Source organism: Salminus brasiliensis, chromosome 2 (assembly GCF_030463535.1).
Source record: "Salminus brasiliensis chromosome 2, fSalBra1.hap2, whole genome shotgun sequence".
Classification (NCBI taxonomy): domain Eukaryota; kingdom Metazoa; phylum Chordata; class Actinopteri; order Characiformes; family Bryconidae; genus Salminus; species Salminus brasiliensis.
The window spans coordinates 44,130,244-44,149,365 of NC_132879.1; the positions used below are offsets into that span (position 1 = coordinate 44,130,244).

Here is a 19,122-nt window from a genome sequence, read left to right on the forward strand (position 1 = left end):
CTACCATCTGTGTGTCTCAGTAGAAATTGAGATTCATCAGAGCAGACTACATTTTCTCAGTCGTCAACTGTGCGCCTTGTGGTGAGTGGCCTGTGCCCACTGCAGCCTCAGCTTTCTGTTCCTGGCGGACTAAAGTGGAACCCCACATGCTTTATGCTGTTGTAACCCATCTGCCTCAAGGTTTGACGTGAGAAGCTTTTCTGCTCTTTCAAATTTTACTACGGCTGTACTGTCAGTGCGGCAGTCCTCTGTTGACCTTTCTCATCAGCAAAGTGTTTCTGTCTGCAGAAACATCCCTGGAGATCAGCAGTTACAGAAATCCTCAAACCAGCCCACCCAGCACCAACAGTCGTGCCACACACTCAAGATCACATTTTCCCATTTGGATGGTTGATGTGAAGATTACCTTTAGCTGCTGGTCCATATCTGCACGATCTAATGAATTAAACTAATATTATGATTATATAACTATGTAAAGTAGTTGTACATGGTGAGTGTCTCCTACTAAGGCAGGCAGGATGTAAATCTAAATGTGATACAGCTGAGTTTTTTTGGTTTGTTTTTTTGTCAGTGGTAGAGAGACAATGTGTTTGCTAAAGATTTGAGCCTGAAAGCAGAATACAGAAACATTCTATATGATATAATTGATATATTATTCATGAATGTTTGAAATATTTAGTCACATTTTCCATTGGTTCATTCAAGCGTGGCTCAACTAGTTAATCTCCATCCCAGCCTTTCCAGAGACTCTTCACTTTTGCAGCTTCAGCAGGTGGTTCCTCAGTCAACGGTTAATGCAGCTATAGTGGTTTCTTGTTATATGGCGTCCTCTTGTGGTTGATGGAGCCATTGCAGCTAAAAGCTTCTCTAATGCTTCTCTAATTCACCGTGATTGGGCAGGAGGGCAATCATAAATATGACAGTATATGGTGACATACAACTTATAAGGTTGATTATATTTCTGAAGATGTTTGTGAATGGCGCTATTGGTGCTTAAGAAGATTAAGAAGAGTACTGCTGCTGCTGCTGGTAATGTGCCCAAAAAAGTGTCACATGTCACAGGGAAAAAATGGTAAAATATTCCTTATTTATTAACAACTTTTAATACGTTTTTTTCTACATAAGAATAAGCTACAAGGTTTTGTCCCAACAGCAGCAATATAGGTGCAGCAGTCACTGGGTGTGAGTCAGTAGTTCTCAAGTGCCTCTTAGAACAAAGTGAATGGGCATTTACAACCACAAAGTTTAGCTATTCTGTCTACAAGATCTGATCATATTTAAAATCGTATTATTGTCTCAATATTGTCTGAAAGAAAAACACTGTATAAATGCATAATGTATAAATATTATTGTACTCCTTGATTTTTTGCCATTGATTAAATTAATGCCATGTATTAATTGTTTATTAATATTATATTCATATTTAATAGTTATTATAATGTGTATATTGTCTTGTGGGTTTTGTTTTCCCTGTATTAGAATAACATATTTGGCTAAATGTAGCATATGTACGCAGAGCAATGGTGATGTGATGAACATGTATTGTTCTTATTCATTTTTTTATTGTGTTTCTATTGTTGATATTATTACTTGCACGTTCGTTATGCAGCTTTCAGCATTGGTGCTGTAACTGTAACAAGGGCCAAAAAAATATATACAGATACATTATATTTTATTACTTAAATAAATAGTTTTTGCTCTGTACACCACCGCAGTGTATTTTGTATATTTAAATTTATATATATTTTGTAAATTCAGTATATTTATAAAGCAATCAATATGTGATTTAATTGACCGGCTATTGAACTGCTCTCTAACGACACCTGCTGGTCAACAGGCAAGAGTAGGCACTAGCAGGGACTGTATTTAAGGTGGTATTTCCCAAATGAAGTGTTATACGCTTTATTAGCTCCAGAAACACAATTTTTTTAAGCTACAGGTCTGTTTATTATTCTGGATACATTATTTGTGAACAATATTTTATTGAGTTTCTTATTGAACTGTACTATCAACTGAACTACCACCGTGGATCATCACAGCTGAGTTAAGCTGTCATGTGCTATTCTTCTGTTTTTGGAGATCTTTTTGTCTGAATGAAATGCTAAATCCCCAAGTTCAATCCCAAACGTGAGGAACAGTTAAGCAGTTCAGGAGTCAACAGAACTAAATGAAACCTGAAAAGGGATTTAACTGAGAAATAATATCTAGATTATTTCGAAATCTACTAAACATCTAGCTACTGAAATTTGAAATGTTAAAAATCTACACCTTAATCCCAGTTATTGGTGTCAGACAGAGAAATCCGGATTTGTTCTTTAACGTGTTGGACTTTTATTTTGAAAGACGGCTCTGTTCTGAAAACAGAAAGTGAACATTAACACGTTTACTAGACCTTAACGTCTATCATTTACTTTACAGACTGGTTAACGGATTTGCACGTTGTGCAGTTAGGACAGGTTGACGCTACATTGCTTCGTTTCCCTAATAAAGTGTGCAGTTCTGTGCTGCAAGATGCTCATAGCTAGCTCTGTAAAGTGCAGCGTGGTGGGGTTTGTGGTGTAGGGAGGTGGAGAGGATGAGAGCAGCTTCAGGGTGAAAGAGCCGGTACTGCGGATTCATCAGCTGAGCACCGTCGCTCGGGGCAACCACTCCGAGACTCCCGCAAACAAGAGCCCAGAGAGAGAGGCTCCGTGACCGAGCAGGAAGGGTGAGCACAGTATCCTGATATTTCTAGCTAGCGCTAGCTACATGACATAAGGACGTGTATATTAGTGCACAGTGTGCAGTAACATCATAGCTAGCCCTTTACCTGTGGAAATCTTGAAATTGGGTAAAAAAAATGAAACTCGCGCTAGCTCGGGGAAGTACCGCTAGCTACGTTAGTCCAGCGTGCTAAGTGCTGAGTGACCACCGCTTCTGCTAGCTGGCTAAACGTGTTGTCACTTTTTAATACGTTTATTAAAATGCGAAGAATTGTCACTCACTGCCCTTAGTTAGCTAGTAGTTGCATGGTGGCTGTCCAGAGCTAAATAAATTAATTTGCTCTACAGCCATAAAGTTGACTAAACTAACGATGGTTAGCATTAGCTTTAGCTACAGCCTTTGCTGCCTTGGAGTCCGAGACACTTGCTCCAGTCTAACCAATCAGTACGCAGTGCTACAGTTCAGCTCCTAGTAATTTAGCTAGTTAGCTAGCTAACACACATTTGTAAAGTTTTAGTGCAAATAAGAAGACAATAGAAATTTCTAATGTGTTTAGCTGCATTGATTCTCTAGGTAACTTGATAGTAACGTGATAGTCTAGTGTAAATTAAGAGTCATGCAGCAAAACCTTTAGTGTGATGTTTGTTGAGGTTGAGTCTAATCCCACTGATCTTCCATCCCAGAATGATCTGAAAAGCATACCCTTCACTTCTACAAGGAGCATCCAGCTGCTGAAATGGCTAGCATCAGTGATAAAGGTTAGTGTACTTGGTGGTGCAGAGCAAATGGTGTGTTTAAGAGACACACCTGTACTACAATGCTGATCCCATGAGTCCGGTATGTAAACACACTGGTGTTCTCTCCATGGTTAATGTAGTCCCTGTGAAGCGTAGGTCATTAGAAAGCTAAAGGTGGCAGACGCAGCTGCCTTCTTACTTTTGTGTGTAAAGGCTGATCTACGTTTACTTTTAGAATTTGGTTTACATTGTATCTGCACTTGTGGTTACGTTGCTATTTATTAGGTTTATGAGAATGAGAAGTAAACATGTACGCAACATCTAAATCAAGCAAGCAGTTGCATTATTATAAGCCATTTATAGTCATAGGAAAATTTAACACTGTGGGGATCACACATGCTGGTATTACTAAGCAACTGATCCACAGTCATTGAATTTATCTGATTATTCTTTCAGAGAGTATTTCCAGAAGCAGTTCATTTTGTACATTGAATTCATAGGTTGAGTATGAAAGGGTGAATCATTGTTAGCAATGTGGTTTCAGATTGTGAAGTAAAGGTGCTACTCCACTAAGTAGTGCTGCATAACCATCTGACTGTCTATCTCTGTGGCAGAGGAGGCACGAGCAGAGCTGGACTCGATCGACGCCGAGTTGGAGGTGCTGGAGCTGCAGATTTCTGAGCTCCTGGAGAAGCAGGCCTCTCTAACCTCTAGGAAGAACAAACTGCTGAAAATTCTTGATGGTTCTTGCGACTCCTCTGAGCCCTCAGGATCTGGAAAACCCTCCAAGCCTGCCTTCAGCAAGAAGGACTTGCAGCACTATGAAGAGTCAGGTTAGTGGCTCGTAACCAAGGAAAGTAGAAATTCTCACTAACATGGGGAACATATAGGCATCTTTAAAACATATATATACTGCTAATCACCTCTGTAAAGTATTTAATTCAGAGGTCGCTAACACAAATTCTAACCAATTATAGATTTCTCATGGTCAAAGGATGTTCAGGAGAAACTGGAAAACATCTTCAAGCTCTCCAAATTCCGGCCACTTCAGCGAGCAGCCATCAACCTTAGCATGTCCGGGAAAGACCTCTTCTTGGTCATGCCTACTGGTCGTGGCAAGAGTTTATGTTACCAGCTACCAGCTGTCTGTTCTAAGGGTATGCCCAATATAACACAAACACACTGTCATGTTCTCTCTGTCAAGCACCTTTCACCTTTAAAAAGTGTCAGACTACATACTGGGAATGGTCACAGGTTTGCAACCTTTAAAGCAGCACAGAAATGTAAGACATTCCCCAAGAATCGCCAAAACATGATCCTTCTCCTGGTCAGGAGTGGCAGGTACACAGCCCCAAAGTGTGACTGAGCTTCAGGCTAGAGAAAATGTCTCCATCTGGTGGGTAATTTAATCTATAACACATGTACTATGCTAAAATATAATATATATTTAAAAGTTGCATTGCATTTTTGCAAGCCTTTTAAACTTCTTTTTGATTTGTTTATGAATACAATCTGTTGATTTATTCTTTGGCTACATTTATATTAAAAGTGAAGAAGGGTCATATTTCCCTGGGAAACCACTAGAATGTCTTTATAAGAAGTGAGTGATCTGGTTCTCTTCAACCCATATTAATATAATCAATAAACCTCACTATGTGAAAATGACCTTTTTTTCTTTCTTTCTTTCAGTACAATGCAGTCATTAAGAAAGTCACTTAACCAAACTGCCAAAGTACCAAACCATTCTTATTTGCATGTCTGACAGGTTTTACCTTGGTTATTGCCCCACTGGTGTCCCTGATGGAGGATCAACTCATGTATTTGAAGTCCATTGGCGTTTCTGCTGTTACTCTCAATGCTTCTAGCTCAAAGGTAGGACCTATACTGAACACTAAAGACCTAATGAAGACATCACAATGTGGGCATGCACAATAGTCACACTGCAGGACGTGTTAGGCAAACTGTTTTGCAGCTTGATGCGAAGAGATAGATAAAAAAATAATACTTTTGGTAACTCCTGGTGAAAATTTCTGTATTAGTTAATATTGCAGGAAAAAAAATATTGCAATATCCATTATATAATATATAGAATATTTCCAGTATTGTGCAGCCCTATCTCAAAGGATTGTTCAAGAAAACTTGCTGGATGTGAAATTGTTTAAATTCACGTTTTTCTCTTTGGCTAATTTAGGAGGATTCAAAATATGTTATGGCAGGCATGACTGATAAAAATAGTCCTTTCAAACTACTGTATGTGACCCCAGAGAAGATTGCCAAGAGTAAACTACTGATGTCTAAACTAGAGAAGGCTTATAATATGGGTCTGCTGGAGCGCATTGCTGTGGATGAGGTTCACTGCTGCAGTCAGTGGGGTCATGACTTCAGACCAGGTAAGACTTTGAACCACAAGGTTTAAAATTTCAAAATATATATTTTCAAATATATATATATATATATATATATATATATATATATATATATATATATATATATATATATATATATATATATATATATATATATATATTTTCAAAATTAAGGTCAGTTTACACCAGGGATTGGCAGTCGTGACATGAAAGTGTTGTTGACCGTATACCTACCACTTTGATTTCTTTATTCTTTTCAAAACCCATGCATATAGACTGCTTTTAATTTTAAACAGACTACAAGCTTCTGGGCATTCTAAAGCGTCAGTTCCCCAAGGTCCCACTGGTTGGGCTGACTGCCACAGCAACAAGCAATATTCTGAAGGACTGCCAAAAGATTTTGTGTGTTCCGGATCCAGTCACACTTACAGCACCATTCAACAGACATAACCTCTACTATGAGGTAAGTACCCTTGGTCTCTTTTCACTTTATGGGTGCTTGAGTTGTAATAGGCTAAGGACCGTTGGTGATCAGCATAGGAAAAGAAAAGGCTTAACAAACAAGTCATACTTTTTTAAAAATGTATTTATTTATTGCAGGTTCGAATTAAAAGTAGTGAAGACTCCACCAAAGACATTGCAGCACTAATCAAGGGAAGATACAAGGACCAGTCAGGTACGTTGTGATGGATGTGATAGAAATGACATGGAATTTGTATCCAAGTAAAAAAGACTTGGAGACTTAAATATGTTTTACAACCCTCTGACCATTTGTTGTTGTTATTATTCAAATGTGTTTTCCTCTTTTTGTGTAGGAATTGTGTATGTGTTCTCCCAGAAAGATGCAGAGGTAGTGTCCACAGACCTGCGGCAGAAGGGCATCCTGGCGCAGCCATACCATGCAAACATGGAGCCCAGAGACAAGACCATGGTTCATCATCAGTGGTCTAGCAAAAAGATCCAGGTAAAAAGCTGGATGAATATGGGCTGCGATCTTCAATGTTTTCTTAAAGGAAAAAGATGACCATCATTTTCTATTCTCTTTACAAAATGATATGTCCCTGTAAGTGTAAAGATGGTGTCGGCTCTTTTTCTCTATAAATCCCCCAATCAGCTAATAAGCATTTAGAAATGGTGCATAAAAGAATCCAGCTCCGTAGTCAATAGAAAGGCAGAGTGCAACCTTTATTTCTGTATGAAGTATACAAAATAGGTGAAGACTAAGGCACTACATGTAATGCGTTAGCCTGAGACAGCCAGCACTCTCCCAAAGCAGTCTAAAAAGTGGGGCTCCTCTTGGGCCTTATATACTGTCCTTATCTAGCTGTGGCTACCCCCACGCATATTTTTTTATCGTAATATTTCACGGTTGGGTCCGCTTATAGTACTATGGGAAGCCCCTTACCCCTTAATCTTGTCACTTTTGTATTCGCTTATATCCGTCGTTCTTAAGACTTTGTTTTTTAAAAAGAGTGCTAACACCTGCAAGGCCATTTGTGCTGACGATCGCACTACTGCAGAATTTTGGGTGTTTTCCACTCAGTTTACCTCTGATTCACCCCAAGTGGGCTCTGCCTAGCCCCCGAAGGGCATTTACACTAATCTTGAGTACAGAAATGCTGACTGGCTCAGACATGGTTATTATAGCAGAATACACATACAAACATGTGGAATATCACATGGGGCTGAGAAGTGCCAGCTGACAGCAATACATGAATTGAGAAATAACTTGCTATATATATATATATATAATTCTTTTAGTATTCTTGCTGATAGAATTCTGTCTGGTTTACCTTGACACTGTATATGTCTTTTCAGGTAGTTGTTGCAACTGTGGCATTTGGAATGGGAATCGACAAAGCAGATGTGCGATTTGTAATCCACCACACCATCAGCAAGTCCATAGAGAACTACTATCAAGAGAGTGGGCGTGCAGGTAGGCTGCCAGCAAGCTGCTGGAGACTTGGAAATCCTTGTCCCTGATATTAAAGCAATTTGACAGTTTGTTATATTATATAGTTATTGATGTCTAAAAGTTTTGCAAGTGCCATCCTATGCCATGACCCAAGTGAACATTTTGATTTGTTTTTAAGGGAGGGATGACCGTCCAGCCGACTGCATTGTTTTCTACGGGTTTATGGATATTTTTAGGTTAAGTACCATGGTTGTGATGGAGAATACTGGCCAGCAGAAGCTTCAGAACATGGTGGCCTACTGTCAGAATGTGGACAGGTAATTATTAAATGAATGTGAAACTTACGCTCTCACCTACTGAATGATAAATAAATTACATTTGTACAGCAGACCAAGCGTGATTGCTTAATTTTAAGGATGTATCCACGTTAGGTGATCTGTATCATGCCAGAGAACGCTTCCCTCTCCCTAACCATGCCCAAGCACGGAACTCGAACATGACATCAGTGACTCGTCAATGCATTCGTAAAAATCTTCTTGTACGAGCAGCATGATTAACAGAATTGACATCACTGTCTTGCATAATCAGTAAATCTATAAGGCATATGAAAAGGCTGTGTATCAGCATGTCCAAAATCACGAAGTAAACAAATTCTGCATCATCTGCTCGATCTGGACTGCGCATGTAGGCTAATTTACAACAGCCTCACTCATTTTTGTAAGAAACTCTTTTTGATCATTCAGAATGCATTATCAAAGATCTTCCAACACACAGGTATATCCAGGGTCTCTTTCAGTTTAATATCTTTGGATTGGTCGCTGTCATTTTATGTGAAGTCTACATCGGGCACATAAATCAGATCTGTTAGCGACACTTTGTCTTAACACAAAAAGCCACATTATAATGATATAAGCATGCTTGGGCCTGGAATGCTAAGCCTAACTTGAGCACAGGCCTGCGGTGATGTTGGAAGGGGGCACAATCGTGCTCTGGCATGGTACAAGTGTTTCCGTAATACACATCATTTAATGTGTATTAATTGTATTTAATGTGTATTCAATTTGTACAAAAGCATAATAACATGCTTTTGTTACATTACAGGTGCCGTCGTGCCATGATGGCAGTTCATTTTGATGAAGTTTGGGAAGATGATGATTGCAACCAGATGTGTGATGTTTGTCGACATGGCAATGGTGAAGAATTGTTTTTGTTTTATGTATTTTTCCTGCCCACATTATTTTAAATCTCTTTGAATTTGTGCTCTCCGGTTTCACAGCACTTTAACCAGTTTATTCATCCATTCTAGACTATGTTACCATGGATATCACCAAGCATGCAAGTGAAGTGGTAAAGCTTGTGGAGCTGGCTGGTTCTGTAGATGAGAAAATGACTCCTCTCAAGGTGTGCGATACCTGGATGGGGAAAGGGAATGCCAAGCTCCGCAAAATGATCAAGACTACAGTCCTGTCACGCCAGGAGGTGGAGTCTATCATTGTCCATCTCTTACTGCATGGCTATTTCAGGTACTTTTGCCAGTCTTGAGATCATGAGTTAATGAGACATTTTAATCTTTTTTACCTTATGCTATATGACAGTGTATATGACAGTGTGTTTGTGTGTGTCATTCCTGGGCCGCACCTAACATTAGATAGGGTTTCTGGATATGTTTGGACATATGGTTTATCATATAGTTAAACATTTATGAAAAATAGTTCCACTGGTTAAATATGGTTTTAATCCTATTTCCTTCAAAAGCGAAGACTTCAGCTTCACCCCGTACACAACGTACTTCTACCTTAAGGCAGGACGCAAGGCTGCTCTGCTTAAGAATGAAAGCCACTCTGTCACTATGAAGATGAAGAGGAAAGTCCCTACACCCAGTCCAGGGAGACAGTCAGGATCTGCTTCAAGTGTAAATATATATTTATATGTTTTTTCCCCCCCTTTTCTTTTGGCTTCTGACATTGTGACATTACCAGGACTTTTGAAGTCCTTAAAGTGGAACTTTGCATTTCTCATTACAAGTTACAGATTGGTAATGTCTTGACATTTTCCTTCTATATATACCTATGATTTTAATGTGAACTTTAAAGGAAAATTGGATACTAATTGAACCACTCCTCCTAATTGAAGGAATTATGTTTTAGGATGACTGTCAACTAATGTCTCTAATATTCTCCCACATGTTCTACATACCTAGAAGCACCCAGACCCACATCATTCTATGTACTAACCATAGTTTGCTTAGTCTTGTTTCTTTCACCAAAATCTTGTGCAGAAAGGGGTACTGAAGGCTAAATGGCAAAAAATTGCAGTCCTGCATTTCCAGAAACGCAAGGAAGGTTTTTCGTTACATTACCTTTGAAGAACCTCTTTTGGGTTGCCAAAAGAACCATGAATGTGTGGATTCTTTTAAGGTCCATTATTGTAAATGAGATGTGCAAGTGTGAAGAACACTTAAAGAACATGGCCCCGTGAGTTCTTGAAGACTCCTACTCATTGGCAAAGCAGATTTTTTTTGGTAGGATGCAGCTTGTTCTTGCCGGTTTTAAGGGATTGTGTCTACTTGGATGTTCATACAAGGCGAGAGTTTGTGGTACCTCAGATGTTTGGTATGGAATGTTTTGAGTGACTTTGATTTAAACTTGCAACTGAAATTATTAAAGCCCCCACTGCAAATGAGTTTATTAGCAAAATGTGCAAATAAACAGATCAAAATAACAAAATAATTGAAATAACTCAACACAAGTGCTTTCTCCAAATTCAACACAAAAGATATCATTTTGAAATGGCAAGAAGACCCCATAAAAGCACCTATTTGCAAATAAAGGGCTTTATTAGTTGCATCAGGTGTGCTTGGTCATCATTGGACTTTCCAACTGGACAAATATCTCCTGCATACCTCCAGGTCCACCAAGGCTGGGTTTCAGAAGAAGTCCTGGAAGTCCTGGAAGTGGTCATTACAGTTGCCTGACTTGAACCCAATTGAAATTCTTTGGAGCATGCAAGTCCAAGAATATTAGTGAACTGGAAGCTAATGCCCGCAAGGAACGGGCTAAGATTCCTTAGGAACGCTCCCAGAAGCTGGTGTCTGGCTATGCATCATGTTTGCAGCAGGTCCTCTAGGGTGCTCTACTAATTACTAAAAACACTTTTCATGAAGGGGTTGAATAATTCTAAAACTAAAAGGTGGAGGAATGGAGGAACCATTTTATGTAAGTTGTGTTGAGCTGTGTTTGAATTGGTCTTATTTGATTATATATCAGTTGATTTGTGAATATCCATAATTCTGTTATAATGGTGATCCTGTGATCGTTTAACACTGGCCTCAATGCTAAAAGATTTGTATTTTTGTAGTATTATTATTATTATTATTGTTGTTGTTGTTGTTGTTTTTCTTATATGGCTGCACATGGAGGCCTGTGAAATATCAGCTTTGACTAGATTCTGTCCTGTGTCATGATGACACTGACCAGGGTTTGGTGGTATGACAATTGTAGGACATACTGTCAATATAACTCTGAGGAGTAGACCTAAAAACTGTTCCATAATTTAGACTCCCTGGACCCATTTCCAAACATGTATTAAGTCTATTTCTGCACTGTATTACTCTGTTACACTGTTCTACTGTGTGTTGTAGAGGTTTTCTTTCAGAATGTGTTTTTGTCCAAGTTTGGCCTTAATCTGTGTTTGGAAAACAAATTTTGCTGCGTGCGTTAGATATTGGTTGCTTCCCCTACATGTCTTCACAGTTTCAGTTAATACAATTTAAGGCTGTCATGAATGTTGACATAATGGCTTTAATATCCACTGTCTTTCTGCAGCACATAGTGCCCACCTTCATGGTTCTGTCCAGAACCGTTTGGTTGAAAAAGAAACTCTTGTGCTGCCCACAGGTGAGAGATTCAGAAGGCAGTGGAGATAGGAGTAGTGCCAAGGTAAAACCAAAAGAAGGGAAAAGACCTGCCGAGAATTCTGGGAAAAGCCCTGTGGCCAAGAAAGTCAAGAAAGACAAGAAAGACACTGTTCTCTAGCCCATGAGGAAAAGAGACCAAAAGTACAGTTCCCTTACTATGCATTTTTTTTAATTAGCATGTAGTATATATGTGTACCAACCCCTTTTTTGTCCTGCTTGTCCCATATCTATTGCTCCTTTTCACAGTGCATCTGCTTGTACTACATCCTGGCTATAAGCACTCCCATTACATTGTTTATGCTGGTATTGTTCTGGTTAGCATGAGTTATGGTTTTGCTCACCATAGGGCATTCACATTTCAGTCTAACATTACATGTCTAACACAATGCATGGGCCACTAACCCTGTTATGGAGCTGTAATCTGCTGCCTCTTCACTCTACGCCATTGTTAGATGTCATGTCTCATTTTGTTTCTGTTTCCTCAGGATGACCAGTCAGCTGCTGAGTTGCCAGAAGGAGCAATCGCTACCTTAAATGATAACAGTGACCCATACAGAAATATCAAACTGATCAAGATCAACAAGGACCAACAGAACCAGGAGAGAAGGCTTTCCCAAAACCAAGTGGACAGTACCCCTATACAAACACCTGAAAATATTCAGCCTCCAGTAATTGAGGTTGATGTAGAGGTCAGTAGTCAAAAGCAGAACTGTGCTGTTGGAAATGAAGGAAAAGCTCATAATAACGAAGATGTTAAAATTAACCTCAAATGCAAATCGGTGTCGCCCAAAAGAAGACGAAAGCAAATCGCCTCACCAGCTTCAAGCCACATTTCTAAAACTGGACATTCAAAATCGGGTCTGACCAACTGTCCATCCGAGGCCTCCATTATTTCTGCCACAGCCATTGAAGAGCTGAGTGACCTCCGTGTTTATTACAACAAACAGTTAAGACAAATAAATTACATTTCACATGAACACTTGCAGAACTCTAGTTCAGGCATGTTGACCTGTATAAGAGAGCCATTAAGAAGCCTGCGTCTCCCGTCAAGTACAACAATAGCCAAAAGTGCCAGAAATTTATGGACACGTGTCAGTATGAGAAGAAAACTCATTCAGAGATGACCTTGTATTATTCAATTCCTGAGGAACATTTTTCTTAGTTTTTATATAAAATGAAAAGTTAACTGCCAGTTGTTTTTGAAATTTCCATGCACTGTTTGAGAGGCTGTTTTATGTTTTTATAATGGCTTCATTTGTGATTTGTCAGGAATTATTGTTGTTTATGCTGTCAATATTTAAAGCCTGGGGGCCACAAGTTGGTATCAGCAATAAACTTTTGATTGGATGTTTGGAAGGGCCAGTCTGATTTTTGAATCAAGAGTTTCTGGAAAATTACTAATTTTACTAACTAAATTTACTTGTTGTTAATTTGCAACATTTCAGCACATTTAACCTTTATTTGTACGCAGTGTTCAGAGTTGTATTACAAACCTTGACATAAGATACCACTGTCTTGCTACAACTTCAGCCTTTGTTTTATTGTTTTCTTGTCTCTTTAAATAGCAAATGTACTGTCAGGTCTGTATGTGAACAGTAACACCAACCAACCACTATGTTAAATATTGCAAAAAAAAATAAGGCAGTAACTGTTTAGTAACACAGCCATTCATTCACACAGTCCCTGCTAATGCTAAACCTGTACAATAGAAGTGTTAACGCTGACCCTAAGTGCAGTTTAGGCCTTGCGTTTTGCAATCACTGGTTTGACAGAAGGTGACTATTGTAGTGTAGTCAACAGATCAATTAACCACCATTGACTGCAAGGACATCAAAGACCAGAAACTGCTCTACAGTCAAAAACTAGTTTCACAATGTCCACTTGTGCCAGTGATGAAATTCAAGTTATGTTCCTAAATTAGCATAGGTTTGTCAAAGGATGCAACAATGTACATCGATCAGTGATAACATTAGCACCTCTGACAGGGGAATCTGTCTGTGGCATCTGTCAAGGGGTGGAAATATTAGGCAGAATGTGATCAGTCACACATTGTGATGGCTGGACAACTGGACCAGAGCAGCTCCAAAACATCAGGCAGGTCTTGCTGGGGTTTCTCCTGGTATGCAGTGCACAGTACCTACCAAAAAATATTAAAGGAAAGGATAACTGGGAAAAAGACTACAGGGCTCATGCAGGCACCTAATGTGTACTGATGCTCATGGCAAAATAAAATGTACAGGACTTTAAGGGTCTGCTGCTAACGTCTTGGTGCCAGATACCACAGAATGCCTTCAGAGGTCTTGTGAGGTTCGTGCCTCGAATGTATATACATAATGTTTACATTGGTCACCAGCCTACCTCCTGGAGATCTGTCTTACTGCATTTTCTAGCCCAAATACCTTAGCTGATCTAAGATTGCTGAATGCTATAAGTAGGTGGTTCAGAAAAGGACAGGACCAAATTTAATTAGAGGTTATTTTGACAAGTGATCCGCAAGAATGCAAAGTAGACTGTCTTTTAACATAAGTTTTATATGTAGTTTTATAAGTACTAATTTATAATGTTTATATGTAATGTCATTTGGCATGTAGGCTTCCTTTACGGTATGCAAAATATCCAGTTGACTCCCTATATGGTTTCAGATACTGACTCACTAAGCATTTCTTCTAAAATCAAGCATATTAAGCAGTAACAACCCAACTTCCCATCTGGCAAAAGTTTACGCTAGGTGTTGGAACGTAGCAGTGAGATTTGATTGCAATCAGCCACAGCAACAAACTACTGGCTCTGGATCACAAACCACACTCCAGCTCATTCCAAATGTGATTGATTTTGCTCAATCAATCCATAAAACGCAATTTCGCTGCTCCCAAAATGCTGGGGAACTTTATATCCCTTTAGGCCAGGAGTGGGGAACTCCAGTTTGGAGGTTTTCCTGCTCAAGCACACCTGATTCAACTCCCTTTTTAATTGGCAGGTTTAGTCAGTGTGATAGAGCAGGGGAGTCACCAAACTGTCCTGGACTCTGGCCCTCGGTTCCCCACCTCCGCTGTAGGCTCATGTGCAGCGGCTTCAACTTGCCCTGTTTTATTGGGGTGCTTTTCTGTTAAGATCATACAAGCTGTAGGTGTACAATTGAATCTGTCAGCAATGCGTGTATCCTAAAGTAGCGGAATTCACTAACTAGGAGGTGTGGCTGAATACATTTGAACATTGTGTATTTTAAATACAGACATTGGCCAAGCTCGGACATGTTCTTCTGAAAGGTTAGTAGAAGAGCACATACCAGTTATCCGAGCCCTGATCTATCAATCAGCAACTTATCAGTCATCTGTCAGTTTCATCCCAGGGTTTACACAAAGCATGAGATGTGCTTGTTGTTCCGTGACACTTTCGCCCAGGGGACCAAATGTCCACTGTGAGTGCTGCTTTAAGAGAGATCAGTGTCTTACATTAAGGTCAAAGGTCACATTAGAATTCAAATGGGAACAGGACACATTCAGAAACCACTTTCCACTCCGGTGCCAGAAGGTAGGCACTACAAGCTGCAGAGGAATGGTAAACAGCAGTGACCTCAATGCACGACCTTCGACCTCTCTGTAAAGTCTTCTTCTCTCCTATTGATCTTCAAGATTCTTCAGAGGGTGGTGTGTGTGTGTGAGAAAATTCCCATAATGATAAGGGACTTTAAGAAGCCATTACAAAGGAGAGAAGCAGAGCGTAATGTCTCTGCTTGTGTTGGTGAGTGTAGAGTTTCTATGTGGATGTCACTGGGCCATTGGCCTTTGTGTGTCTAAGAGAGGGTATATGTAGGCTTGGGTTACCCTGCGAATCTTTTTAGGACTCAGTCAGCAGTGTAGGTGGTGAGTGTGTAGCAGAGAAGGCCGGCATGTCCTTTACACCTATGGAACAGAGATAGAGGGCAGATCTAACTGTTTAAGGACAGTTCACACACCTCAGGTAAGCCCTGTTCTTTAGACACGTTTCACTGACACAGACTCTGAATTCTTGAATTAATTAGCCATCTCGGATGCGGGATGAGTTTGGCCTTGGGGTGAGAAATGTTTGAATTCCATTGAGTTTGTGGAGCTTCATTTTAATGCCATTTTGATAATTCTACAGTTAACATGGGTTCTTTCGATGTTGAGAGGCTTGACTGATCGTCACGGTGCTTGAGAGGTCCTGGAAACACATCTTTTTGGACTGCCAAACTTCTTGCCTGTTTATGTGGACTGCTGTCTTTTCTTTTTAGCCCTGCCAATGAAAAAATGAGAGCAGTGATTTTGCTGTTTTGGATCTTTGCTTGGGCCGCTGATACATTGGTGCTTCAGCCAAGTAAGTATTGAAAGGAATTTGGAGGACTCAAACATGTAACCCCAGATTCGGCTAATCCATATGTCTTGAAGCTTAATTGAGTGTCAATGTTCTCTTACAGGTCTAAATGTTTCAGTGCTTCAGAATGGGTCTGTGGAGGTAGAATTTTGGACTGATTGGAGTCAGCCCAGTTTGCCATCTGCAGTGCAAGAAAAAGAACCGAAATGGACAGACGAGCCTGGAACTCAGGTGAATGTGACAATAATGGAGGAAGAGGAGGCCGACACTTTACACAGTAACAGCACGGAAGGGGAAGAACACAGAACTTTTAAAAAAGGAGACAGAAAGGTAACTACAGAGGAGCAAAGCCATCAAGAAAAGGTGAGCCATGTGGAGGTACAGGAGACACGAACAAGGAAGACAAATTCAGATGCAGAGAGACATCCACATGTTGAAAAGGACAATGAATATCCATCTGAAACCACACCAACAGTCCATCAGATTCTCAATCAGCCTAACACTGCTGAAACTCCCTTGCCCTCTCAGTATGTCAATTCAACTGTACGGCCAATATTGTCCACTGTGGTGCAAAGTCCCCCAGCTATTATACAGATTAGCCGTGGAAAAAAGGAGGAAACTACATCACTCCCGGTCACTGAGGCTGGCCACTTGCTTGTGACAAATGTGTCCACCCTGTTGACCAAGGGGACCAGCACAAATGCTAACTCTTCAGTGGCTAAGAACGAGAACGGTAACTCCAGGCTACACCCTGCGAAGAAAGAGGAATTTGCTTCCCCTGCAATGGCAGCAAAGGCTGGTCCTACTGCCATAAGCCTTCCCAACAGACGCAAACCACGGCCTGACATTTCAGAAGCAAATATTAAACACAACCCTGCAGCCAAAATCAAGGAGAACAAGCTGGTTAAGAAACACAAATCAAAGGAGAAAAAAACCCCAAAACCTCTGACAAAAAAGCAAAATGAGAAAAAAACAAAACATGAAAAAGATGAAGTGACCACTGCTCCATATTTTCCTTATTTTAAAGATCACTACTGCCCACCAGACTGTGCATGCTATGGAAGGTGTGTATTAAAAAGAACATTATAAACAGTATATCTATGTAGATAACTTGTGCAAATCTGATTTGAACAGGTCTCTGTGTTGTCTTGTTTTGGCAGGGTGGTGCAGTGTTCAGACAAAGAGCTGGATAAGATTCCCTATGGCATTCCATACAATTCACGCTATATTCTGCTCATGAACAACCACATTGGAAGCATCCCACTAGACCTTCTTTCCGAGTACCTCTCCGTAGAGTTTTTGGTGCTCAGCAACAACCGCCTCACGGACAGCTCCATTGAAGGAGCCTTTGAGGGCATTCAGGCACTGAAGAGGCTCTACTTGGAGCGGAACCTGCTCCAGAGCATTCCAACAGACCTTCCTGCCACCCTAGAGGAGCTCCGTATGGATGGGAACAAAGTGAAGGTGATGTCGGAGGCGGCATGGAGCCGCTGCCCGGGTCTGCTGATCCTCAGCCTGAGCAACAACAGTCTTGGAAGCGGGTCATCCAACATCCCTGCTGGAGTTCTGTCCCCACTGGGTAGCCTGCGCACTCTCAGCCTTTCATACAACCAGCTGACCTCGGTTCCCCTGCACCTCCCTGTCAGCTTGCAGGAGCTGTACCTCCGTGGCAACCTCATCCAGCGTTTTAAGGGTGGAGCATTCCAAGAAAAGGCAGAGCTCCAGGTGCTGGACCTCAGTGCCAACAGGCTGACCAATAAAGGCCTCGGCAAAGCAGCGTTAATCAATGCCACCCGCCTGGAGAGTCTCAATCTAGAAGGGAACTTCCTGAAGCATGTTCCTCGCCACCTCCCACGCTCCCTAAAGACCCTCAACCTGGAGGGTAACTCCATCTCCAGTGTCAGTAAGACTGCGTTCTTCTCCCTGCCCCACCTGGAGCACCTGGGCTTGGCCCGCAACAAAATCTCCAAGGTGGAGCCCGGAGCCTTTTGGATGCTTCAGCTGCTTCACCAGCTGGATCTGAGTCATAACGCACTACGGCAGGTCCCGCGGCAGCTCCCCACCTGGCTGGTCTCCATTTCACTCACCCATAACAAGATTCAAACGATCCCACGTGATGCTTTCTGCTGGGCAAGACATGGCAAGACACCCATCAGTCGGCTGGTGAGGGTGCAGCTGGAGAACAACCTGGTGGACCTGGGGAGTCTAGATAGCCTAGTTTTCAGCTGCCTAAGAGGCTTCCAGGTGGTGCACTTCTACTGAAGCCTCTAGTTTTGAAGCCTTTTAAAGCCAGCACCCGATAGTGTGGGGTGTACTCATGCTTGTCTTGCTTTTATGGGAACTGAACTGACTATTGCAGTGGATCTCTATTCTTGTCCTGGAGTACCCCTAGCCTTCACATTTCTGTGGTTTCCCCATTCTAACACACCTGAGCCAATTAGTCAATTAAAAGGCAACCGTGAGTTGAAGTGGATGTGTTGAATCAGGGAAAATCACTAAACTGCTGTAAAGCAGATGGCTGCAGACCGCTTAAATTAAAAGGCACAATTCAGTGATCTGCTATAAATTCAGTGCAGTATTTCTTTCAACACTGGATGTGTCTTTCAGTGAACCATAGCCACTTACATGCATTGTCTGCCAGGATATAGAGGTACTGCATGTGTGATGGTGTGCAGCCTCCATTGTAGTCCATAGTGTATCCAGAATGTGGTTGCCCTACTGCCATTAACACAAGGAGCACTTGGAGTTTACAACCCTGGAAACATTCCGTTACCCAAGATCCTTTGCTACAGTAACTCATGTGGCACTGGGTGTGTTCCAATTATGCACTAATTACTAATACTAACTAGTTTTTGAGTATGATGTATGTGATACAGAGAACAGTCAAATTTGAGTATACCTAAATATCCAAGATTCATTCTTACTATTATTCCACAATACAATGTGAAACGGAAAGCTACTCACATCTGGAATAATTATTCAGAAAACAAATGGCAGATAATGATGCAAGTGCAGTGGCAACAGCAGCTGAAGAACTTGCAGTGACATGTGTTGGCATAGCAATGCCTTATGATAAATCCACACTAAGATTAAGATTTTTATATCATCGCTGTCCAATGAAAAACATGGATCTCCAAAATAGTGACTTTACAG

At 40.8% G+C, this 19,122-nt stretch overlaps 2 protein-coding genes across 4 annotated transcripts; both read left to right on the forward strand.

Annotated features, from left to right (window-relative positions):
* The first annotated feature begins 2,360 nt into the window (after positions 1–2,360).
* Positions 2,361–12,993, forward strand: recql (RecQ helicase-like). Of its 3 annotated transcripts, XM_072672883.1 has the most exons (16): positions 2,361–2,707; positions 3,387–3,461; positions 4,055–4,273; positions 4,418–4,597; positions 5,206–5,312; positions 5,632–5,830; positions 6,103–6,269; positions 6,407–6,482; positions 6,622–6,770; positions 7,625–7,742; positions 7,900–8,038; positions 8,823–8,914; positions 9,028–9,244; positions 9,477–9,633; positions 11,618–11,778; positions 12,123–12,209. In XM_072672883.1, exons 2-15 carry the CDS (start codon positions 3,440–3,442, stop codon positions 11,753–11,755), a joined length of 1,980 nt encoding a protein of 659 aa, XP_072528984.1. In that variant the 5' UTR covers positions 2,361–2,707; positions 3,387–3,439; the 3' UTR covers positions 11,756–11,778; positions 12,123–12,209. The 3 variants fall into 3 exon arrangements, with proteins under 3 accessions (XP_072528984.1, XP_072528981.1, XP_072528982.1); XM_072672880.1 differs by lacking the exon at positions 11,618–11,778 and having other exon boundaries at positions 12,123–12,993; XM_072672881.1 differs by lacking the exons at positions 2,361–2,707; positions 3,387–3,461; positions 4,055–4,273; positions 4,418–4,597; positions 11,618–11,778 and adding an exon at positions 4,731–4,836 and having other exon boundaries at positions 12,123–12,993.
* Positions 12,994–15,905: 2,912 nt separating this feature from the next.
* Positions 15,906–18,231, forward strand: LOC140549702 (extracellular matrix protein 2). Its single transcript, XM_072673451.1, has 4 exons — positions 15,906–15,972; positions 16,073–16,768; positions 16,958–17,033; positions 17,130–18,231. The coding sequence occupies exons 1-4, from the start codon at positions 15,906–15,908 to the stop codon at positions 18,229–18,231; spliced, it is 1,941 nt and encodes a 646-aa protein (XP_072529552.1).
* The last annotated feature ends 891 nt before the right edge of the window (positions 18,232–19,122 follow it).

Bases quoted from the DNA above. Each gene is read 5' to 3' on its own strand.
- recql (XM_072672880.1), top strand. From the start codon at position 3,440: ATGGCTAGCATCAGTGATAAAG. The intron at 5,313-5,631 runs GTAGGACCTATA...TGGCTAATTTAG, and splicing joins TCAATGCTTCTAGCTCAAAG to GAGGATTCAAAATATGTTAT. The intron at 6,483-6,621 runs GTACGTTGTGAT...CTTTTTGTGTAG, and splicing joins AAGATACAAGGACCAGTCAG to GAATTGTGTATGTGTTCTCC.
- LOC140549702 (XM_072673451.1), top strand. From the start codon at position 15,906: ATGAGAGCAGTGATTTTGCTGTTTTGGATCTTTGCTTGGGCCGCTGAT. The intron at 16,769-16,957 runs GTCCTACTGCCA...AACATGAAAAAG, and splicing joins TGCAATGGCAGCAAAGGCTG to ATGAAGTGACCACTGCTCCA. The intron at 17,034-17,129 runs GTGTGTATTAAA...TTGTTTTGGCAG, and splicing joins GACTGTGCATGCTATGGAAG to GGTGGTGCAGTGTTCAGACA.